The sequence below is a fragment of the Battus philenor genome, unplaced genomic scaffold (genome assembly GCF_028537555.1).
Source record: "Battus philenor isolate CCGP_79_NKW_IND1 unplaced genomic scaffold, ilBatPhil1.0.hap1 SCAF_5, whole genome shotgun sequence".
NCBI classification, from domain to species: domain Eukaryota; kingdom Metazoa; phylum Arthropoda; class Insecta; order Lepidoptera; family Papilionidae; genus Battus; species Battus philenor.
The window spans coordinates 4,856,495-4,876,815 of record NW_027181715.1 but is presented as its reverse complement, the minus strand read 5'-3'; the positions used below and the strand labels follow the sequence as shown (position 1 = coordinate 4,876,815).

At 31.8% G+C, this 20,321-nt stretch overlaps 1 protein-coding gene across 3 annotated transcripts in view; it reads left to right on the top strand.

The window, feature by feature from the left end:
• Nucleotides 1–20,321, top strand: part of raskol (Ras GTPase-activating protein raskol) — a 167,262-nt gene that overhangs the window by 108,042 nt on the left and 38,899 nt on the right. The window contains exon 1 of one of the 3 annotated variants that reach the window (XM_068772164.1): nt 16,184–16,585. The exons of the other annotated variants lie outside the window; for them this stretch is intronic. Within the exon in view, the coding sequence (XP_068628265.1) occupies nt 16,384–16,585 (202 nt within the window). The 5' untranslated portion in view covers nt 16,184–16,383. Of the gene's footprint in view, nt 1–16,183; nt 16,586–20,321 lie in introns of those variants that run through there. 3 annotated transcript variants of the gene reach the window in all.

The window sequence follows — 20,321 nt, the reverse complement described above, 5'->3', positions numbered from 1 at the left end:
AATCACATACGGAATGTAAAAATAATTTTGTCACTGGCATTTTATTAGCGTGACATTTTAGACGTATCATAGCAGAACGGATTGGTGTTTTGTGTATAAAATCTTTTTTGCTTCTGCTATAAATGTCAGTTGGTAATAAAATCATGTTTCTTCCAAAATCAGACATAAGGGTATAAAAGGAATATCAAAGACGCGAATTTAAAAATAAAGTAAAGGTGTAAAAGTATACAGTATATATAAATATTCTGAGGTCACTTTGAATCTTTTGGAAAACATTTATTCGCTTTAAATCTAAGACCTTTGATATGACGTGTACAGAATAACTGTCGCGACAATTCGGACAAGCAAAATTTTTATTATACGGGTACCTGTAAATATGAATATGTGGTATATTGATATATTCAGTAACGCTAAAAAATATTTTGTGTAATAGTCTTCGGTATTTGATACTTTAAATGAACACTAATTATTTATAAATTCTTTTACCAATTTGTGACATTTATAATATTTGTATACATTATGTGTTTGAGTGTTATTATAAAAAATAAAATGATGTGTTCTTTCGGTTTTGTTACAGATACGGCAGTAGGATACGCTAATATTTTTAAATTAGGAGATCTTTAAAAACCGGTGGCTAAAGCAATTTGTTATTCAATACCGTTAGTACGTCAAACAGCTTTCTCTGTTTTTATATTAAATTAATGAGCAATAATTTATTTAAAATGAGACAGTAGCTTTTAAGATGACATGTTGCTACGTAACATATTTTTAAAAATATAATTAACAGAACTATGTGTCCTGATTACGAGACTATTTTAACCTAAATTAACTTTTTATTATAAATAAAAATTAGAAATATAATGTTAATATAACAAGAAGATGAAATTCGTTATGGAATACTACCTAAACTGATATTATAATAAAATAAATACGTAAAATCAAGACGGCCAATTAAGTTTAAAGTATCGTTTATTATACCAATAAGCATGTAGTTACAATTTTTTTTTTAGAAAAACCTTTTTTTAATTAAGGTTTCTACGTGCTGGGAAATGTGTTCAAGTTTAAAGATCATGTGAGACATGTTAGCTAAGGAAAGATAACGTTTACTTGTCTCATTCCTTTTTTATAGCCAACATCTTTTCTGAAACATTGTTGAAAATTGCCTTAAAAATTTATTACTGCAGAGTATATAAACGTGTTTATCATTTATTACATTGTAATAGAATAACAAAGAACGCTTTCTGGAAAAACACTCCCTGCCATAGGATAATTGGCATTCGTTGAAACCATTACGGTAATTAACAGCTATGTAATAATATAAAAGAAGGGACTTCAGTTGCGCTTGTTTTACTTCAGAATCATTGTAATTGGACATGACTCAACGATAAGACAAGGATTCGCTAAGTTTGCTGATTAGATTTTAAACCTAAAGATAATGTATGATTAAAAAATAAAAATTGAAGTTATTGTTATACACAATATCGCAGATTTTTTAAATCATTATTATTAATAAGCATTTTTACATAAAAAAATATTTCATTTTTCGTTTCATCGCACGTATACGTTGCATATTTTTAATTAACAATCTTAAATAATAATATACATAATGATTAGTTAATTTAAGTCATTTTAATGAAAAGTATATTGTTGTTAATATTGTATATGTTCTCAATAGATGCCATAAAAGTGTTTGCGGGATTCCGTTAATAAGGCCAATTTATACTGCCTAGCTTCTTCGAGAGCCATTTGCGTAAGTGATATAATAGCAACACTCGCAAGAAGTGCAAAGTTTTTATAATCTCAATCAATCATTTGAAATTATCTTCCGGGAAAAGTGATCGAAAGATCTGAAAGTAATTTACTGGTAATAATAATTTTTGAGTTTGTCAAATTATCTAGTATTACTAGCGGCGGCCATTTTATACTAAATTCATTACGAAGTAATAATACATAAAGACTGTGATGGTAACAAAAGTAAACGGGAGCTAGGTCGGAGTCCCCCGCAGTGCTCTGCTCAAATATTATTTTAACACAAAACACATAAAATACACACACACACGCGCGCGCGCGCGCGCACACACACACACATATATATATATAAATATATATATATATATATACATATAGATATACATATATGATTAATACTATATGACACTAAAGAAAGTAGTTAAAGATTATCTGAAAATCGTAGATTTATCTTGTGGTTTGATTCGAACAATAAATATATATAATAATATAAAATAACACTCAATACTTGCAGAGTTATGTAGAAAGGAGAAGTGTTAGATGTAGGTAAGGAATAGAGTAGAGTAGGAAGGAATAGAATAAAGACAGCGTTTTCCATGGCAACTATTTCAGAACAGGTGAATAAAAAAAATCGTGGCCGTATTCCCGAAAGTAAAAAATTAATCGAATGCAATCATTAAGATGGCGGCGCGGTTTGTTAAGAAGATACAGTAATGCGTAGGCAATACTGTAATCTGGCTGAAAATCTGTTTCAGTGTGTAAAATAATTGTTATAAAGAAAAACTCTGTTAATATTTACATTACCGAGTTGATGCTTGTAATGATCAACTAAAATATTATATAGCGAAAAATAGTAGTATAAAATTGCACCTGCCAGAACCTAAGAGTTGTAATTTTAACAACCAGAATAGTGATGGGCCTTCTTGTTTTGACTCGTAATCTTGTGTTTAAAAAGTTCTGGACATAGAGTCGTTCATCGCAATTAAATTAATTACATGAAAACAAAACCTGGACGTTGTATCAAATGAACACAAATCAAAAGAATAAATACTGAAATTTATAAAATTTTACAGTTTATAACAAAACTACATAAGTTTATTCAAATCCGCATCGAAACAAGTAAAAAAATGAAAGTATGAACGTAAAACCTTAATGGTGTATTTTAAAAGCGCAAAAACCGAAAGATCGGCTCCGCAGGCTTGTAAAAAAGTTAATGTTTTATAACCACACACGCAGTTGTATGAAAACGTGTATCTTACGTAATTTCGCAAACTTTCACTTCTCCGCGTTAAGGCGAGTAGACGCTTAAAAGCTCAGTTACCGCCTTCAGTGCAAATAAATGTGTGTACACCACATTGTCTGATAAACATTTTATCTTTTTGTAAAACATTTTTAAATATTACTTTTTATAACCGTATACTTGCTACTTTTACATTTATTAAACTGTAAAAGTAGAAGGAGGGCATAAGGCATATTCGTAAGCTTTCTGAGTTTTTACTATCGCTTTTAACTTGCATAAATATTACATAGAGATTATAAATATGTAATAGTATATATTTTTTTGCAAAAGTTTATTTTATAGTTACATTGAGAGATATTTTTAACTTTAATAAGCGTCAATTTACCGTGATTAATGTAGTTGTTCCTTAATGATTATCAAATGGTATATTTAAGTGTCAAAAGTGTACTGAATCCTGTGAATTAATTCTTGTACATTAGAACAAAACCATGATTTATAATAAATATTCATTTTCCGTATCGATTATCTTTGGTATCTCCAAATATGAATATGTAAACATATAAAATATAATCATGTAAAAACTGAAACTAATATTTCTGCGAAACTAAAATATAGGAAATATTCTAATGTAAATAATATTGGGACTTACAATGATAGATATCTCAAATAATAACATTATGTTATTCCTCTTATATAAGTGGAAGTCTCTTTATGATTTCCGACACCTTAGAAAATATTGCACTAATATTTACCTTTAATACAACGCACCAATTAGTGCCTCCATGTTTTTTTATCACATGTAAAAAGACTTACTACTTACAATGAGAACTAATACACTTCGTATTGTAATATCAACTCTTTATTCTTTGAAGTCTCTAATTATCGTGTACAGTTACAAAACATTGTTAACCGCCTGTCTCTAAAGCATCCAGAATAACATTTATCGATGTTAATATTAAATGTTTGTAACGATATATAATTATAACTATTTGAATAAAAATTTGAATTTTATGAACTATAGTCTTAGCCTTTACGTGCAGCGATTTACATCGAATAAATATATTGTACATAAAACGTCGGACACAGGTAGCGTAGGACGTTGCTTTATGAGGCGGAATGCGGCTTATTCTGGTTTGCAGAAGGTGGCATAGAACAGTGGCTCGTGGAAAACTAAAGGAGACGCCATATTATATGTAATAAGTATGAGCAGTAAACATAAACCTGGTAACATTCTGGAATTGTGCGAACTTGTAATCGGGTCGACTGGCGACTTTCCAAAATAATGTTTAATAGTCCAACTAAACTAACGTTACACGTGTTACATTCCTGTATGATTTTCATATCGAGTTTATTCATTTCGAATAAAATTAAATTGTTCGTATTTGTTTATGCTGGTTTTAGATAGAATTTATCTAGGCACTACCAACCACATCACTTATATTTGCCGCCAAATATTAATGTGTACCCATAACTGTATATCAGAGCGTATTAATTATTAGGTAAAAGCCGTACGCATCCCAATATTTGAAATACAAAAGGCGATTCATTTTTTCACAATTCATAAAAATTCGTCGTGAATACTCTGTTTTTAATTTGTTAATTTGAATCAAATCGATTATATGATCTTAATTGACTTCAATCGATAAACAGGTAGGTTTATTACCAAATCCTATTATAATAATTGTATATTAGGAAAAATATTCCCGATTTGTGTTAATACCATCTTGATTCTAATTTGACATAAATATATAGTCCTATCTCAGAGCGGATGCAGATACTGACGGCTGTGAAATTAAAAGATAAAATAAGCAATAAACGACAGATTAGGATACGAACTGGCACTACTCTCTTCTATGGCTAATAAATTAAATGCGTCACCTATTTTTATCAATGAAAATATCGCTTGTATTTCTCTTAAATTATTTCGATTTTTAGTAGTTTCTCATTTTTTCTATTTTACAGACAATTCAATTATTAATGTAATTCATTTATATGTTAAAATATATAATGATTTTTTTTTGCTTTTCACTGCTATATAAAGTTGTTAATAACGTATTTAAACTTGCATGTTGCGATGATAGTTAATCCATCTATGAATTGGTTGTGTTTAGTGTTTTGCGGTAAATATATGTATGTGTGAACTCATTACCTTATGTGTGCCAGTGTGTAGGTCGCTAATGCCGCGGTAATGTGCGACACCGTTGTGTGAAACGGGCGTGCTTAATCTCAACGAAGAGCCGTTGCAGCTATATAGGACACTTTGTATGGGCTTTTCTGATAAAATTCGTATTTCCGGTACTTATACACCTAAAACTCTATTTATTTATTTCAAATAGGCACGTCAATAACTACACATGACATAAGACTACGATGATCGCAAATTACAAAGTACAAAATTAAATGTTTGTCTATTGTAGGCGTACACAGCCCTGGCCGAAATATCAAATCATATATAAAGCGACCTAATACTGACAATTTTATTTTAAAGTTATGTTAACTCGTTAATATGTCGTATTATTCTTTTTTTTAATTTGTGGTGTCGTTTTCGTCAACAGCAGATTCCTCTATTTTCATCGTGCAGTTTGTTTTAAAAATAAACCATAAAAATGTAATTATATGATATACATCTAAAAGTTGAAAGACGCTTCAGAGGTTTTATTGGTCCATGTAGAGTTAATTTACGAGAAGATAGATAGAGAACCATAGAGAGTTTAGTTTTCAGTTACTATTTTATTTATAATTTATTTCTTCACGCTTTGTGTTCAAACTTTTTCTTTTTATTTATATAACAAAGAGATAACTGTCACATTTGAGTGATTTGTTCTTTTCGTGCTATTATAGTTATCTCGTAATGTTGTCTGTGAGACGTCATTTTCACTGTCAGTCATAAGAATGCAGTTGTCCGCACGCCACGCAATCCACGCTCTCCACGCACGCGACCGGCGCACATCTGTTTAACGAAAGTTTATTTATTCTCATATTCGAGCTTTCTTCCACAGGTTTCGTTTTATTTGCGTTCTCTATAGCTTTTCTTTAATTATATTCGTTATTGGAATTTCGTGACCTAGATTTTTTTATCATACTTTTTGTTTGTTATTTTTTAGTTATTTTTTTTTTCACTATTCAACAATTTACTTTACTAATATATTAGTAAAGTAAAATGTTGAATAGTGAAAGGAATTATACAGAATGATTAAAAATAGCTCTATTATTTCTGAAATCATTGATTTTCGGAAAAAGCGTACCATACATTAATTGTTAGCAAATGAGCTATTCGTTCACTCCTTTTAAGCTTTTTGATCTATAACCAAACACCCTGTACTAACATTAAAACTCAGAGTTAAAAACCGCAAATTAAAATACGTATTTAAAAGCTAAAAAAAGGATAAGATTTTTGCTTGATTAAAACTTTATAAAATTAATTTACACCTAGGCAATCGTGGTGTGACACAATTATTTTCGTACTTTATTCAAATGTATTAATAGTTTTTTTTTAGTTGCTACGAATTTTTCGCCGTAGGCCACGCTTAAAAATCTATGGATTTTTAGCAGAACGGGTTGGAAGCAATCTGCATCCGGCGCTTTCCGCCGACCTTAGCTGGTGTAATTAATACAAGTGTACGCAGTAATAACGTCAAAAGTTAAAGTCAATAACTTTTGTAACCACCTGGCCGTAACTTAATCCTTTAACTAAAATCGGTAAAAATTTATAACGATATTAATTCATGAAAATCGATACTTTATATATACGCTAAGCAATATCGATGCCAATCAACCGTAATCACTTTCGACTTGCTGCAACTGTGATGTCGGCAATGATTTGTTTTAGATTGTAACAGTTTTTTACATCCTTTCAAAAATCTAGGTAGTTTTTGTACATAAATCTTATATTATGAATATCTTTTAAGATACAATCGGTTATTTAACCTAGATATTTATTAGTCCTAGCCATTTGTTTTGAAACTTTTTTAAAAAAAAAACGTTTATTTTATTATTGTTTATATTCCAATATTGAACATTAACGTAGCTTTTTTTAGATTACTAGTAATTTAGTCGTAAAAATCCATCTTAGCGAGGTACGCATATCTTGTTTTTTTTTTTTCAAAGTAGTTAATGAAATTAGGAGAATAGAGTAATAAAGTTATTTTATGACTTAAGTAACAGACGCGACGGTTGTCATTCTCAAATTTATATTTTGTATTAACTGCCCCTTTCCCGTTTCACGATCACAATGAATAACCCCTCAATCCTCTTGCGAATGGACTTTCGTAAATCTGTTCTTGGCTTACCTATACATCTACCAAATTTCAAGCCCTTAAGTTCCAGATTCATTGTGATAGTTAAAAATATCTTATACACGTTGATTTGTTGCTTAAAATGATAAAACATAACTCATTTGTTAGCAAAAAGGCTTAGAGGTTTTTTTTTTTATAATTTCCAATCATACTTTATAAAGTGATCAGTCTGATATATTACATTATTTTAAATTTTCTATTAGAATGCGGCAGCCAATGACTTCTGGTAGTATAAAGCCTGCTGGGACAGATAGTTAAAGATAATTAATTTTAATATCTAGTTATTCGAATCTTGTTACCGTTTTTTCTTCCTATATTATTATTACGTTATTTATTATATCTCAAAACCTTCGAATTCTGATAAGGGTGTACTATACATTAATAAACAGCAAATGAGCTATACCAGGGGTGGCCAAACTGCGGCTCGCAAGCCGCATGTCGCACATGCGGCTCTATGAACAATTATTTTTGGCTCCGATTGTTTGTCGAATTATTTCAATATTTAAATTTATATAACCCATGTCAGCTCCTCGGAAATCGAAATAAAATACTGGTGTGAATTATTATTATTATTATTCCATCACGAAATAAGCGAAACCCAAATACCGATCATAATTTTTTTGCCGGCATCTTAAGTATTATTAGGAGTGCTGTCATATACGTGTGCCTTTATTAACTAACTTCGATACACATGTTTTGTATTTTTGTTTAAATAATTTCAATAAATGTGATTAAAAAAAAACATTATTTTGCTTGTTTCAAAAACGTATTCAATTGTGGCTCGAAAAAAATCCAAAATTCGAAAAATGACTCGAATAATCAAAGAGCTTGCCCACCCGTGAGCTCTAATACATTCGCTCCTTTAAAGCTTTTAAACCTATTTAACCCGTGTAGATAGATGTATACGTAACATATATCGCGTTTTCTCACACTATTAATTTTAGCCTAAAATACTATACTCAGGAAAAGAAAAGTAATCTCACTAACACGTGAAAGTAGTATCACATATATTAGTATACGACACAAACCTGCAATGTTTACCGTTACTGGTGTCCATAAGCGACACTGATCACTTCCTGTCAGTTGGGAAGCCTGTCTACCGCTATTTTCTTTATATCTTTTAATATTGTAATTTATTTTTTTGTAGTGCTAAGCAAAAACATGTACACGTAAACAGTGAGAAATAGTGAAACATAATTTCTCTTTTATCGGTTAATTATAATAACGTGTCTGCATATCAATTAAGTAATTGCAGTGTAACAAAAAGCTAAAATTAATTCTATAACATTGCGGAATAATGCGCGCCGAGTGAACCGTGTTCCTGTAGCTTGGCCTCTTTTGCGCAAGAGAAGTCTGCGTGCCAAGACCAGCCGCCCACTGCCGCCCCAGCGTCTCCTACACTCCCGTCAAGCTAGCAGCGCGTAATTATTGTCGATCAGTATTATAGCTACCAATTGCCTATTAATACACAATATAACGTTATTCCATCATTACTTTAAATGTCATTAAAGAGATATCGAATAAGGTAAATACGATATTCTATTTTAAAATTAAACATTATTATGCAAATGGTTATTATTTGAAGTAAATTTTGTGTTATGATTTTGTGTTACAGGCTGGCATTTAGGTAATTTAAAAATAAACAGCAATTTCAGCTTGTATCGTTTTAATGGTCATAATATTTTATTTCAAAACTATAGACAGGTGTAAAATACACCTGTTAGAAAGTTTACAAATGTTAAAATTATCTTTATGTACACTTTTATAATAAAGTAAACATCTTAATAAATAACATTAGAAAAAAATTTGGATTTCAATTTTAGTTTCAATCTTAATTTTTGGTTTTTAAAAAATTAGTTAGTAGAAGCGTTTGTGTCTATTCACAAGACATATTGTAAAAGTGGATCTAAAGTGATAATAGTGAAAATTAATTACACGTGATAAATGATATGATATTATATAGTTATTTCGTAGTATACATTTTATTAGTAGATATAATATTTATCGTTATTTTATATCTTGTGTAAAAAGTAAGTAAATATGCAGTATATATAGTACATACGTTTCGCGTCCGTGAATCGAAACAAGATGTAATGTACATATGAGATAACCGCAATCGCCAAGGTCGACTTCTACTGAACCACTGACATACCTCCATTATATCTGGTACTGAAACGTGTTTTATTTGTTTCTCACGTCTTACGTTACACGGTGCATGTTATGGAATCGATTAATACGACTTATCGTTAGCTTTATCGTATAAGCAATTGCGGTGGGAAAATAGTATTCGATCTGTGAATTTGTTTTGATATAGTTAATAATTTGACCATCTAAACATTTAAACTTGGATTCTGACTGAATATAAGCCCATATCAAACATACCAAAATGTTTAAAAAATTTGCGTACTTTTTGTTATCTATGATAAAAACTATGATTTCGTAACACGTGTTTTTTGAAGTTAACCAAATGTTTAATATTGTTTTTTAAATTACATTATGATATTGTTAGTCGATTTAATTCTTTGTGTTCTCTTGTTCCTACTCCAAAACGAAATCAGTCCATTTGAGTTCTATCTATGTTTCTAGCTTTATCTATGTTTAATAATGATAGCATTATCGTGAGTTTTTTTACCTATGGAATTACGACCATAGTTTGGTTCCTGAAATGTTGAAAACTTTTTTGTGTAGATCACTGTACCACATCTACGCTATGTCGACTAAACTAAGTACGTGTTTGAAACAATGATATTTTCACTCACAATAGACGTCGCGGTGTCATCACAGATGGCGTTCCATGACAGTATGAAACTATCCTTAAGCATGCGGTCGACATTCCAGCCGGTCTCTTGTTTATCCGACCTCGTCTAGCGGGCTTAAAATAATTACACAAGTGCTGTGCTGCATCCAGCCACGAGTTCGTTGCGCCCGCGCTACCTCACCTCGTCTACCTGACATTTTCTAAAATGGAGAGTAAAAGTGCTCGACTACTTTTAACAGGTTTTCGAACGTCCGTTTTGTGCCCGACTGTTACGTCTGCATCCAGCCAACATTAACACTTTCACTTCCAATGATTTATTATGAAATAATTAATATTACTATTTAATACACAAAGTTATTTAATTTAAAAATTTGTGACCATTAAAAATGTACTATTGTAATTGAGATGTGCAAATACAGACGGTGAGACACAATGTCCTTATCACGTGAAGTTATCTTTTGTGCACTAACGCGTGAAGTAAAACCATCTGCGCTTGCTATTGGAGCACGTTCGAATTTTAAAACTGAATAGTAAATAAATAAACGGTTCGGCATGGTAGACGCAGGCGTGCGTGCGCGCCTCGAGCCGCCGCTCAGTGTAGGTCTGCCTACGAGTGACGATTGACGGCTGTCACGCGCTTCACCTCTAACGCACGAAACTAGAGATGAGTTAGCGCAAGAGTGGGTGCTTGTGTCATCTGTTCGCTCTCGTTTATAAGACAATCCTAGTGTGGTGCAGTGCGTTCGCGGTTTCCCATACGGCGCTTGACGCGTGGGTTTATTTTGGTGTTGGTCTATTTCGACCCGTTCTCGGTGTGAATAAAACGTATGTTTATTTATGTTGACAACATGCTGACTTTAATACTAAAATATTCCAAATAAATATATAGCCCTTGTTAGTGTTGTATCGTACATTAAGCAGATGTTAAATAAAAGTTAAAGGATTCCACAGGGAGCCGGTTGTGTTCGTTATTGTTCTTATTTTTTATTTTTATACGGAATATACCTCTTAAACTGAAGTTTAAAAAAGAACTATCTATTCAATTAATTAAACGCCATCTGGAGTTTAGCACCTGCGTATGACTGGTATTTTGTTTGTGTTAGCGAAACTGTTACTATTAAAATAATGTTAGATTACAAGCGTTTTTACAGAATATGTATCTTGGAGAGTGAAGATCGTACGCGCAGTTAAAATAGTCGATTTCTTTCTTATACATTCATTCATGCTGTGTTCCGTTTTTTTTTTAATTTTAGTTTATTTGCTATCAAATTATATCCTATTTGTTACAAAAGTATAATATATGTTTTCGTGTTTTTTTGGTGTGCAGTTCTAGCCGTTTATTAAAAAATGGTCATACATAGTATTATGTACAAAAGACTGAACAAACTATCTACGATTCGCTTATATGATAACTTTATTTAATCAATTTTTTTAAGAAAAACTATAATTTAGAAATTTTTAATAACAATATTAACGGATGTTTAAAAATAAACGCAGTGGAATAAAATGTAATCAATTCTTTCAAAATGATATTACCAATTCGATTTTCCTAGTGTGAGACATTCGTTAATAGTTTTAATTATATTATAATAACTATTAATGGATATACGTCAGATTTATATAAGTATATAGACCAGATCGAAAAAACTTTGTCGTGTACTTCTCGTCATAACATTGTTCAAGAAATTTCCAACATTGTGAGAGGTGATTCTCAAAATAGTTGATTACGCATGTTGCTAGCCGCTCCACATGTCCCAATGGCCATATCCGTCGCAAATCGACTGCTTCCTCCAAGCGTCTTCGCCGAGGCTCACCATTATGAACATGATTTATACCTGCCACGTCATTAGTTAGCATGTCAGCGCTTGTCTTTGGCGGATGCATTTATTTGCTCGGACGGACTATTTAAAGTTGTTTCTTTTAGGTATCAAAGCACAAAGAAACGCGGCGCTGTAGGTTGTTGCGACCTCTTAACATAGCTGTCTTTTGCTTGACAAAAGGATGCAAGCGGGCTTATAAGCAGTACAAAGAACCTTACAATTTATTCTCATTGACAAAGCGCTTTTATAATAGTATAGTGATTATTTAGATACAATAAAGAAAAATGGTAATTTTCATGTATTTCATTTATGTCGATTTATAGCCTAAAAAGTAGAAAGAGGACAGAAATACTGTCGCAATCAATTTGTTCCAAAAGCGTTATTTATGCAGTAAATATGTGTGTGGAGTATATATGAAATTTTCACCTGTGTACTATACATTATCTCAGGAACTATAATGTTTAAACTTGGAATTTGAATAGGAATATTCTTTCCGCAGAGGTCAGACAAGAAGAATTTTATGAAATTATATCTAATAAGGGTTTAGGGGACGATAATAAATGCACATTTAATTATACATAATCTATTTATAGCACATACTGTTTAAAATTTGGCCACAGTATTTTTTTGTCATGTTAAAAATTACCGAGAAAGGATTTTATGAAATTACATCCTAGTACTGCACACACTACATGCAGCTAGTTGTAAGAATAAGAAAACCTAATGACTGTATAAACACGATTTCATTTTATTGCAATCATACAATACATTTCATAAAAGTTGCAATAAACTATATTTTTCCTTGACGTCCCTCTGGCTCGCGATTCTGGATCCCTTGGTTTAAACTCTTACCGGTGTATCTTGGGAAAATATCAGTGTCGTGACGGAAAGCTCTGGCCAGTGGCCGCTGGCTGCTTGCCAACCTTCGTCCGCGCTCTCATTATAAAAACCATGTTCTTGCGTCACAAATGTATTCCTGATCACGTACATATTATGAATTATTTTACATTTCTTCTCATTTATATACAATATTATCAAGTTTAAGTAAAGATATGTTTCCCTGTTTAACAGAATGAATAAGATTTTGTAAAGGTATAGGCTATGTCAGGAGAAGGTTATTGGATCACTTATGCAACAAAATGCGTAATGTAACGTAACGTTGATAATTTATGTAACTCAAAAAAGGATTTAATTTTAATTTAATTTATCCTGTTTAAATACTGAGAAATTGTTTCTAAAGTAGGTTCAACGACTTGACGTACACTAGAAAACTTTAAGGCAAGAAACTTCGCAATATGCAATTTACTTTAAATTTTTCTGTCATAACCTGAAAATTAAAACTTTTTATTTTTATATTGCATTATTTTTAATTTTTATACATAGCAGATAATATTTACAAAAATAAATCAAAAACATTTAAGCTCCTCCTAAACTACAAACTTCGAGATTATAAAGAATTAGCTGGTTAATTAAGCGATATGTTTTCGCAATTTAATTAACGATTGGATATCAGTACTCCTATACTAAATGCGTAACATGAATAGAAAAAAAAATTGGTCAACACTTTTGACTGATACACCAAATCGAATTATTATTATATATTTACATTTCTTACCTCCCTTCATATAACTACCAAACACACAAATATTTTTGTATATTTATTTTTAAAGAAATGTAATAGATGATTATTTACAATAAAATTTAGAGGTCTGCTATTGTCTGGAGATACAGCTAAATATAACAACCAGTAACATCCGTTCCAGTTGAAGGATCTCCTTGGCGTAGCCTTCGACTGCACCTTGAACTCTTTAACGAAACTAGCGCGTAACAATCGCTTTGTTTGTAATAATATATTTTTAATATTTAAATATTCTGAACTAAAAATAACTTTATTAAACAATGTAACATCATTGGTTACACCGTTATCTGTTATTCATCTGAATTATTTATATAATAGATAATCTTATAATAGTTCTACGGCAGCTTATGCTTTTTTCTTTTGTTATTGTGGCCAACATCCCATGTTATCTTTTCCCACAGTTTTATATATATATATATGAACGTAAGATAAACGAGTGTATCGGAAGTACTTGAATTTTCTTTAGTGCATTGTCTACCCAAGCCATACAGTTAGCGCTAACCAAGGCCGCTTCGTCACTATGTTACCTATGTTTTTATGGTACGAGGCTGCTACATTAGAGTGTAGATAAAAAAAATAATGAGTCGAGTAAAAGAAAACGATAGTGGTTTTTTAAATAATTTCAACTTCCCAAGAACTAGTGTTCTTTTCAACTATAAAGTAATGTCACGTACAAAACAAAAATAATTTCTAGCTTTTTAGTATACTCGAAATAAAAAAACGTATTTGTCCAAGATGAACTCTATTTTTCTATTTGGCCAGACAAAGCGCCAATCATTTTTATCTTTAGTGTTACGTAACGAGATCATGAAAAACGATAGTTTTTTTTATACTTTATGGCGTTTCGTGTCAACGTTATTTGTAGTATAGATGTGTACAAAAAATATTATGCTGTTTAGGTAATTCCGCAATTCTCTCCTTATAATTCTGTTCTGACGCTCACAGCGAACTTTCCATTGAGACAATGGCTCGTTTGTGAATTTCACTTTTTTGCCAACGCATGAACTATGCACGGAGATAATTAATTTTGAATGTATTACCTCTTCCTAGATTCAAGTTTTTGTTTTAAATTACGTGAACATTCTATGAACACTCTTACGTAGCTACTTTTCTTATCCGGTTCATTGTTTTGGGTTTATCACTTCATGTTTGCATTTACATATGTTTATTGAATTAAAAGTATGTAGATAGTCAACGGCCTATAAACGTCTCATGTTCAACCGAAAATAATTAGTTAACAACAATGTGCATGTTCTAAATCAACTTACAATTTCTTATTGATTTCTGGCGCTCAATGTAGTTCTTTTTTTAAATTACATATCTAAACATTTTTAAAGAGTTACCCAATTCGTTATCTGGGTTACGCCTTATGTCCGGCGTGGACGTCTTACGGCTGAAAAGATGAATGATGTTTTGATTCGAAGCAATTGAATTATACAATCAGATTTTATTCATACAGAAGAAATTAAGGCGTCGCCTGTTTACGTAATTATGTATTTAGGTTATATTTAGGCATTATTAATTAATTAATATTTTTTCCCAGAAGCCTGATTTATGCAACTTATTAGGAAACATATTTAATTAATAGTTATGGTTTGGGTTGTATAGATTGCTAGTCATATCCCATAGTTCCTGATACCACTTTTGATTCAGGGGAGGCAGAACACGATTTTATGATGACAAGTAAATAAATAATTTAGCCGTGTTCATGCAGTAAGGTCACGCGTGCAGCCTCATTAGGAAGCGAGAGGTGTTCGGATAGTCTCAGTAAACCGCACCTTTGTTGCTGCGCTTGTGATGTATCGAAGTACTTCCTTGTAACTTGCTCTATGCGCCTTGATTGTTAACAATTTTAAAAGGTTTTTAACATGGCGGTGGGATTTAATTTACGAAAAACGCATAAACATTAAAACTTTATAAGAAATAGTGACGATAAAATTCTATGAAATTTGTTCATCGCATCCGGCAACGTATAATTTTGTCTCCTAATACAATTATGTGCACATGTAAAGCCTGTTCCGGATTAAATTTAATACAATTTTGTAAATAAATTCTGTTCCGTTACCAAGACGAATTGAATCTACGATTCTTAAATAAGTTGACTTATGTCATATTTTCAAATTTGTTTTTGAGCTGCTAATGTAGCTATCATCAACAAATTTAAAAATCTATTAGTGTCTAATAAAAAAAAATTAGATTTCAGTAGTTTCAAACAAGAGAAGTAATTGAGTTGATTGAAACACGACACAAGTAAGCATCACGTTACCGCTCGCGAGTCGCGCTAAGATATAACACCGACGTTTTCCTTTTTCTTCGCCAGCCATTCATTAGCCGAATGTGGCAGTAGTCCTCTGTTCGAAGTGCGTTGAACCCGCGCGATTGTTTCCATGCTCCTTATGCTTTTCATGGCACTGTCGCAACGTGTAATACTGGTTGCAGTGTCGAGTTTTTTGGTCTTCCGTGAGTATGTCGCAATCATTTCAACGCATGCCTCAACACGACCGGTTTTTTAGCTTTTTTCGCTTCATCTTCATTACTATAGTCAAAAAGGTCAAAATTAATTACTGATTCTGTATTTTGTAATGTTTACGATACGCATTTTTTTTTGTACTAAGTAACAGTTCATAGCTTCAACTACCTCGTTTATTTATTTACAATTTATTATTACAGTTATATAAATTGAAAATTAAAAACTGAGATAGACGATGATTTTACCGTGCGAATTAGTGTTGTTATTTTAATACAACGACGTGACTTAAGGTGATCTCGAGTGTTGGTGTCGTGTTACGCACGGATGTGGTGAAAAAGTGAGGAAAAATAATTACGCGATAAAAAGTGTGAGTGGTGTTTGAAGCAGTGGTTTGTTCCGGGAATGTGTGAGGATGAGCACGGAGCGTCGCCTCTCCCGGAGCTTCCACTCGTGTCTCAAGGGCTCGTCGACCGAAGAAGCGGTCGATGAGGAAGAGAATTGCTACCACTCGCTTGGTGGCCGCCACACCCTTAACAGGCAGCCGCAGGTGTACGTCGAAGACCTCTCCAACATCACGCTAGCGGACTTCGAAACCTCACAGGATGATATTGAGGGTTTGTATTTGCTATTACTCTAAATCAATTTTAATATCTTAAACGTGTTATTTAGCAATAACGATATAATTTTTAAAGTGATTACGGCATCGCTATTTGTTTTTAAATAGAAAATGCTGTACAAATGTATACGTCCTCGTTCCGCCTACATTGCAATGAGAGGTGTGTGCAATAAGTTCGCTAGCGGATTGTAGGTATAAAGTCTTATTAAGAGACAAGACCGCTATAAACAATTCAATCTTGGAAAATGGTCAAGCGTTGAATGCATTGTTTTTTTCTGGAATTCAAATTTAGGGCATGCAAATTTAAGATTTGGACATAGTTTTAATTCCATGAAATTTATAATCATCATTATTATCACTTAAGCCGTAAGACGACCACAGCTGAACAGAGGTATTCACCCTTCTTGATTTATATACGTAATATGTGTATGTGCGAAATTGTGTAATGAATAGTACACAACACGAAAAACTACAAATCACTTTTGGTTAATTTTATTTATTAAGATTGATTTATTCCTTCTTGTGTTGATGCTCTTGAAAGTATGCATTGAATTAATCAAAATGTTATCGCGTGCATTGGTGCCATGGTCAGACGTGGGCAGTTCTAACTGTCAACGCCACCACAACCGCAAAATGGCAACATCTACCGTAATGTGCTCAGGACACACGTACACATATTATGTGTTAACCTTACTAGTTTCAATCTATTACTCGTAAGAACTGTTATACAACAGGCGGTTTACTCTTACAGGTCGTATTGCGAAGCCATACTCAGTACAAATTATCATGTCTTGTTCTTAGTATTTCACAGAACGTTGTTTTGACCTACGAAGTTAAGTATGGTCTTATACGATGTTACAATAATTTGTTTTAAATATACGGTAATATTTTCAATGAATCCGTAATGTTTTGCAATTTAATATCAGATTTCACAACACATGTCATTAGACGCACAAACAATGAATTTATTTTAAACAAAAAAGTTCGACAATTTAATTTTATTAAAACCTGTTAATTAGTCGCATCGGGAATGCCATTTAACAAGACTGGATTTCTTTTGTGGAGTTATACTATAAGTAGTTTAAATAGAGCCATTTTAATCGATCGGAGGTTTAAAACTCAAAATCCGTGACGTCACTGTCCCACCATTTTGCAAATAATCAACACGTGGTGGATATCTGTTTGACATATACATATCCTTTCCCATAAAAAGATAAATCATTATCATATAAATTTGGTGTGAAAAACGCAGTTCTTATTGATAAATTATTATTGTAAATATCAATCATATCTCTAGCTAACGTGGTCTTGACATTGCCGTAACAATTTACATTTCTGCTCATCTAGTGAGTCACGTAGCGCCGGATACGTTACACCTCCGCTGATTTAAAATCTCTGTATCAACGATTACAACATCCACGTGTTGGTAATTATTCCAGTCACGTTTTAAGTTTATCTTGTACTATGCTGGCGTGGGTGCATTTTTATCATTGAATTTCTTGTTCGTTTATCGGTCTCGAAAATTTCGTGCGAAAGTTAACTTGAATGTGACTCTACATTACGAAATTCCATGTTTGAGTCATAGTGATTTCAATGGAAAAATAACAGTTATATAATCTATACCAATGAAGGCAAATACTTCAATAGTTCTTGATTTTCAAGCTTTTTTTCTGTGAGTTAACGACATACAATTATTGGAAGCATTTATACATATTTAGTTACCATTTAAAAAATGTCATTTCATCATCTTATAATAACAAATATTGAAACCGTGTTTAAAATCACCTTTTCAATATAATTATATAAATAAAAATCAATTATTCAACATTTGAACTTTTAACATGACTTGTATTCATTTTTTTTTTTTTGACTCTACTCTGCTTTGTTTTACTTATAGTTGTGGAGAAAAATCAGAATGTAATACCACGACAAGTTTTTTAAAGTTAACAATACAGATATTCTTGTATAACATATTGTGACTGTATAAGATCAGTCTATAATATAATACAAGTAACAATAGTCATTGATTGAATTCTGACATGACTACTTCGAATATTCGTATGTAAGTAATACTTTTTATCCTGACCCTTCTGCAGTTTATTTACATAACTATCGAAATTAAATATCATCATATGATTTACAAAAATAAAAGATATAAATTATTATATCTGATAAATATTGGCAAAAAATGTAATAACACTTACTTTTTCTTTTTTTTAATTACAAACAAGAATCTTTTATACGTTTATGTCACGTATTAAGTTAATTGATTCTCTGCGCAACACACCTGTATCGCGCGGAACGCTGCGCAGGCGCAACCTCACATCCGCTTCCTGTGTTCCTGTCTCTTTCAAATCAACCCTTTTCGTACAGCGCCAAGCTTCCGTTCCGCTTTGTAGTGCCATGGCCACACACAATAGCATTGTTAGTTTATAATCAGCGTTGGCACGTTTTTACAAACGATATTTAAGCTCTAAAGTATCTAAAGATATTTTACGATATTTCATTGGTAGTTAATTTGGGGGTTATTGGTAGGTAATTGGGGGTTAGGTTTTGTATTTACAATTCGTTAGGCTTTGCAAGTCTAAATATATTTTTCTAGGAATAATCGGGGGCGTATACTATCAGTTGGAATAAAAACACTATTCCGCTGTGTTTATTTGACAGACAAATTTTGTGTTTTGGTTTGTGAAACCTTTAAGTGATCATTAAGCCTATCTGAAAAATGACCTCGTACGAACACAAAAAGTAATATTGTGGTCTTCTCCAAATAAAAGAAAACCTAAAACTTTTGTGTCATCGCCGCCTTCTAAATTTACTTTATTGTTTGAAAACATTTACATCAAAAATTATTTTCTGAAACGTACTTCTGAAAATGGTCCATAACTCAATGTCAACTTATAATCGAGTTATATCTCAGGTAGCTAACCTAATGAAATAAAAAATGCAGCTATTTTTACATATTTTTTAACACGATCGGTTAATCTTAGTCATAATAATAATTTGGACCACATGGTGAGAAGTCAGCTTATGAAATATGAATTCTATGAAATTATAAGTTGTTTATGTTTTTATATGTGAATTAAATTTGGAAAAACAAAAATTGATACTTATGGTAAAAAGGCATCACAAGTTGCATAACATTAATTTAAAATTTTAATGTCAGCACTTTAATAAATATTTATCTACTATTCTAATTAATTATGTAGGGTTTAACCACTTGCCATCACAATAAAAATATGGTCAATGTAATCCATACATCCACTTGGTGGTTGTCATCTGCGCGGTAGGAAAGAGATTCCGGAGACACTATAAGGAAGTTATTTTCTTGTCAAAGTTCTTTTTTTCTTGCCCGTCCCAGGGTATACACAGTTCACGCTACTCCTAAATACCTACCTGAAAATTCGTCAAAACCTGACCTAACTTTTCGATGCAGAGTTGTCATTGAAGTTATATTGTACGAACCTGCAGATGTTCTAAGATAGCAGATATTTAACTTTGAACAAAATTATTTAAGGCTGCTGAATATCAAACAGATACAGGTGATTGATCTTCATTTTTTAATTTAACAATTAGTGAAAGATATAAATAACTGCTACTGTACTTCCTACGAAATTTCTGTCTTTATTTAAATGTCGGAAACTGCTTTGATATAATGTACAATTTCCCAAATTTAGTTACTCTAATCATTTATTAAAACTTATTCATTTTAACGATTATTCCATTGAACGAAT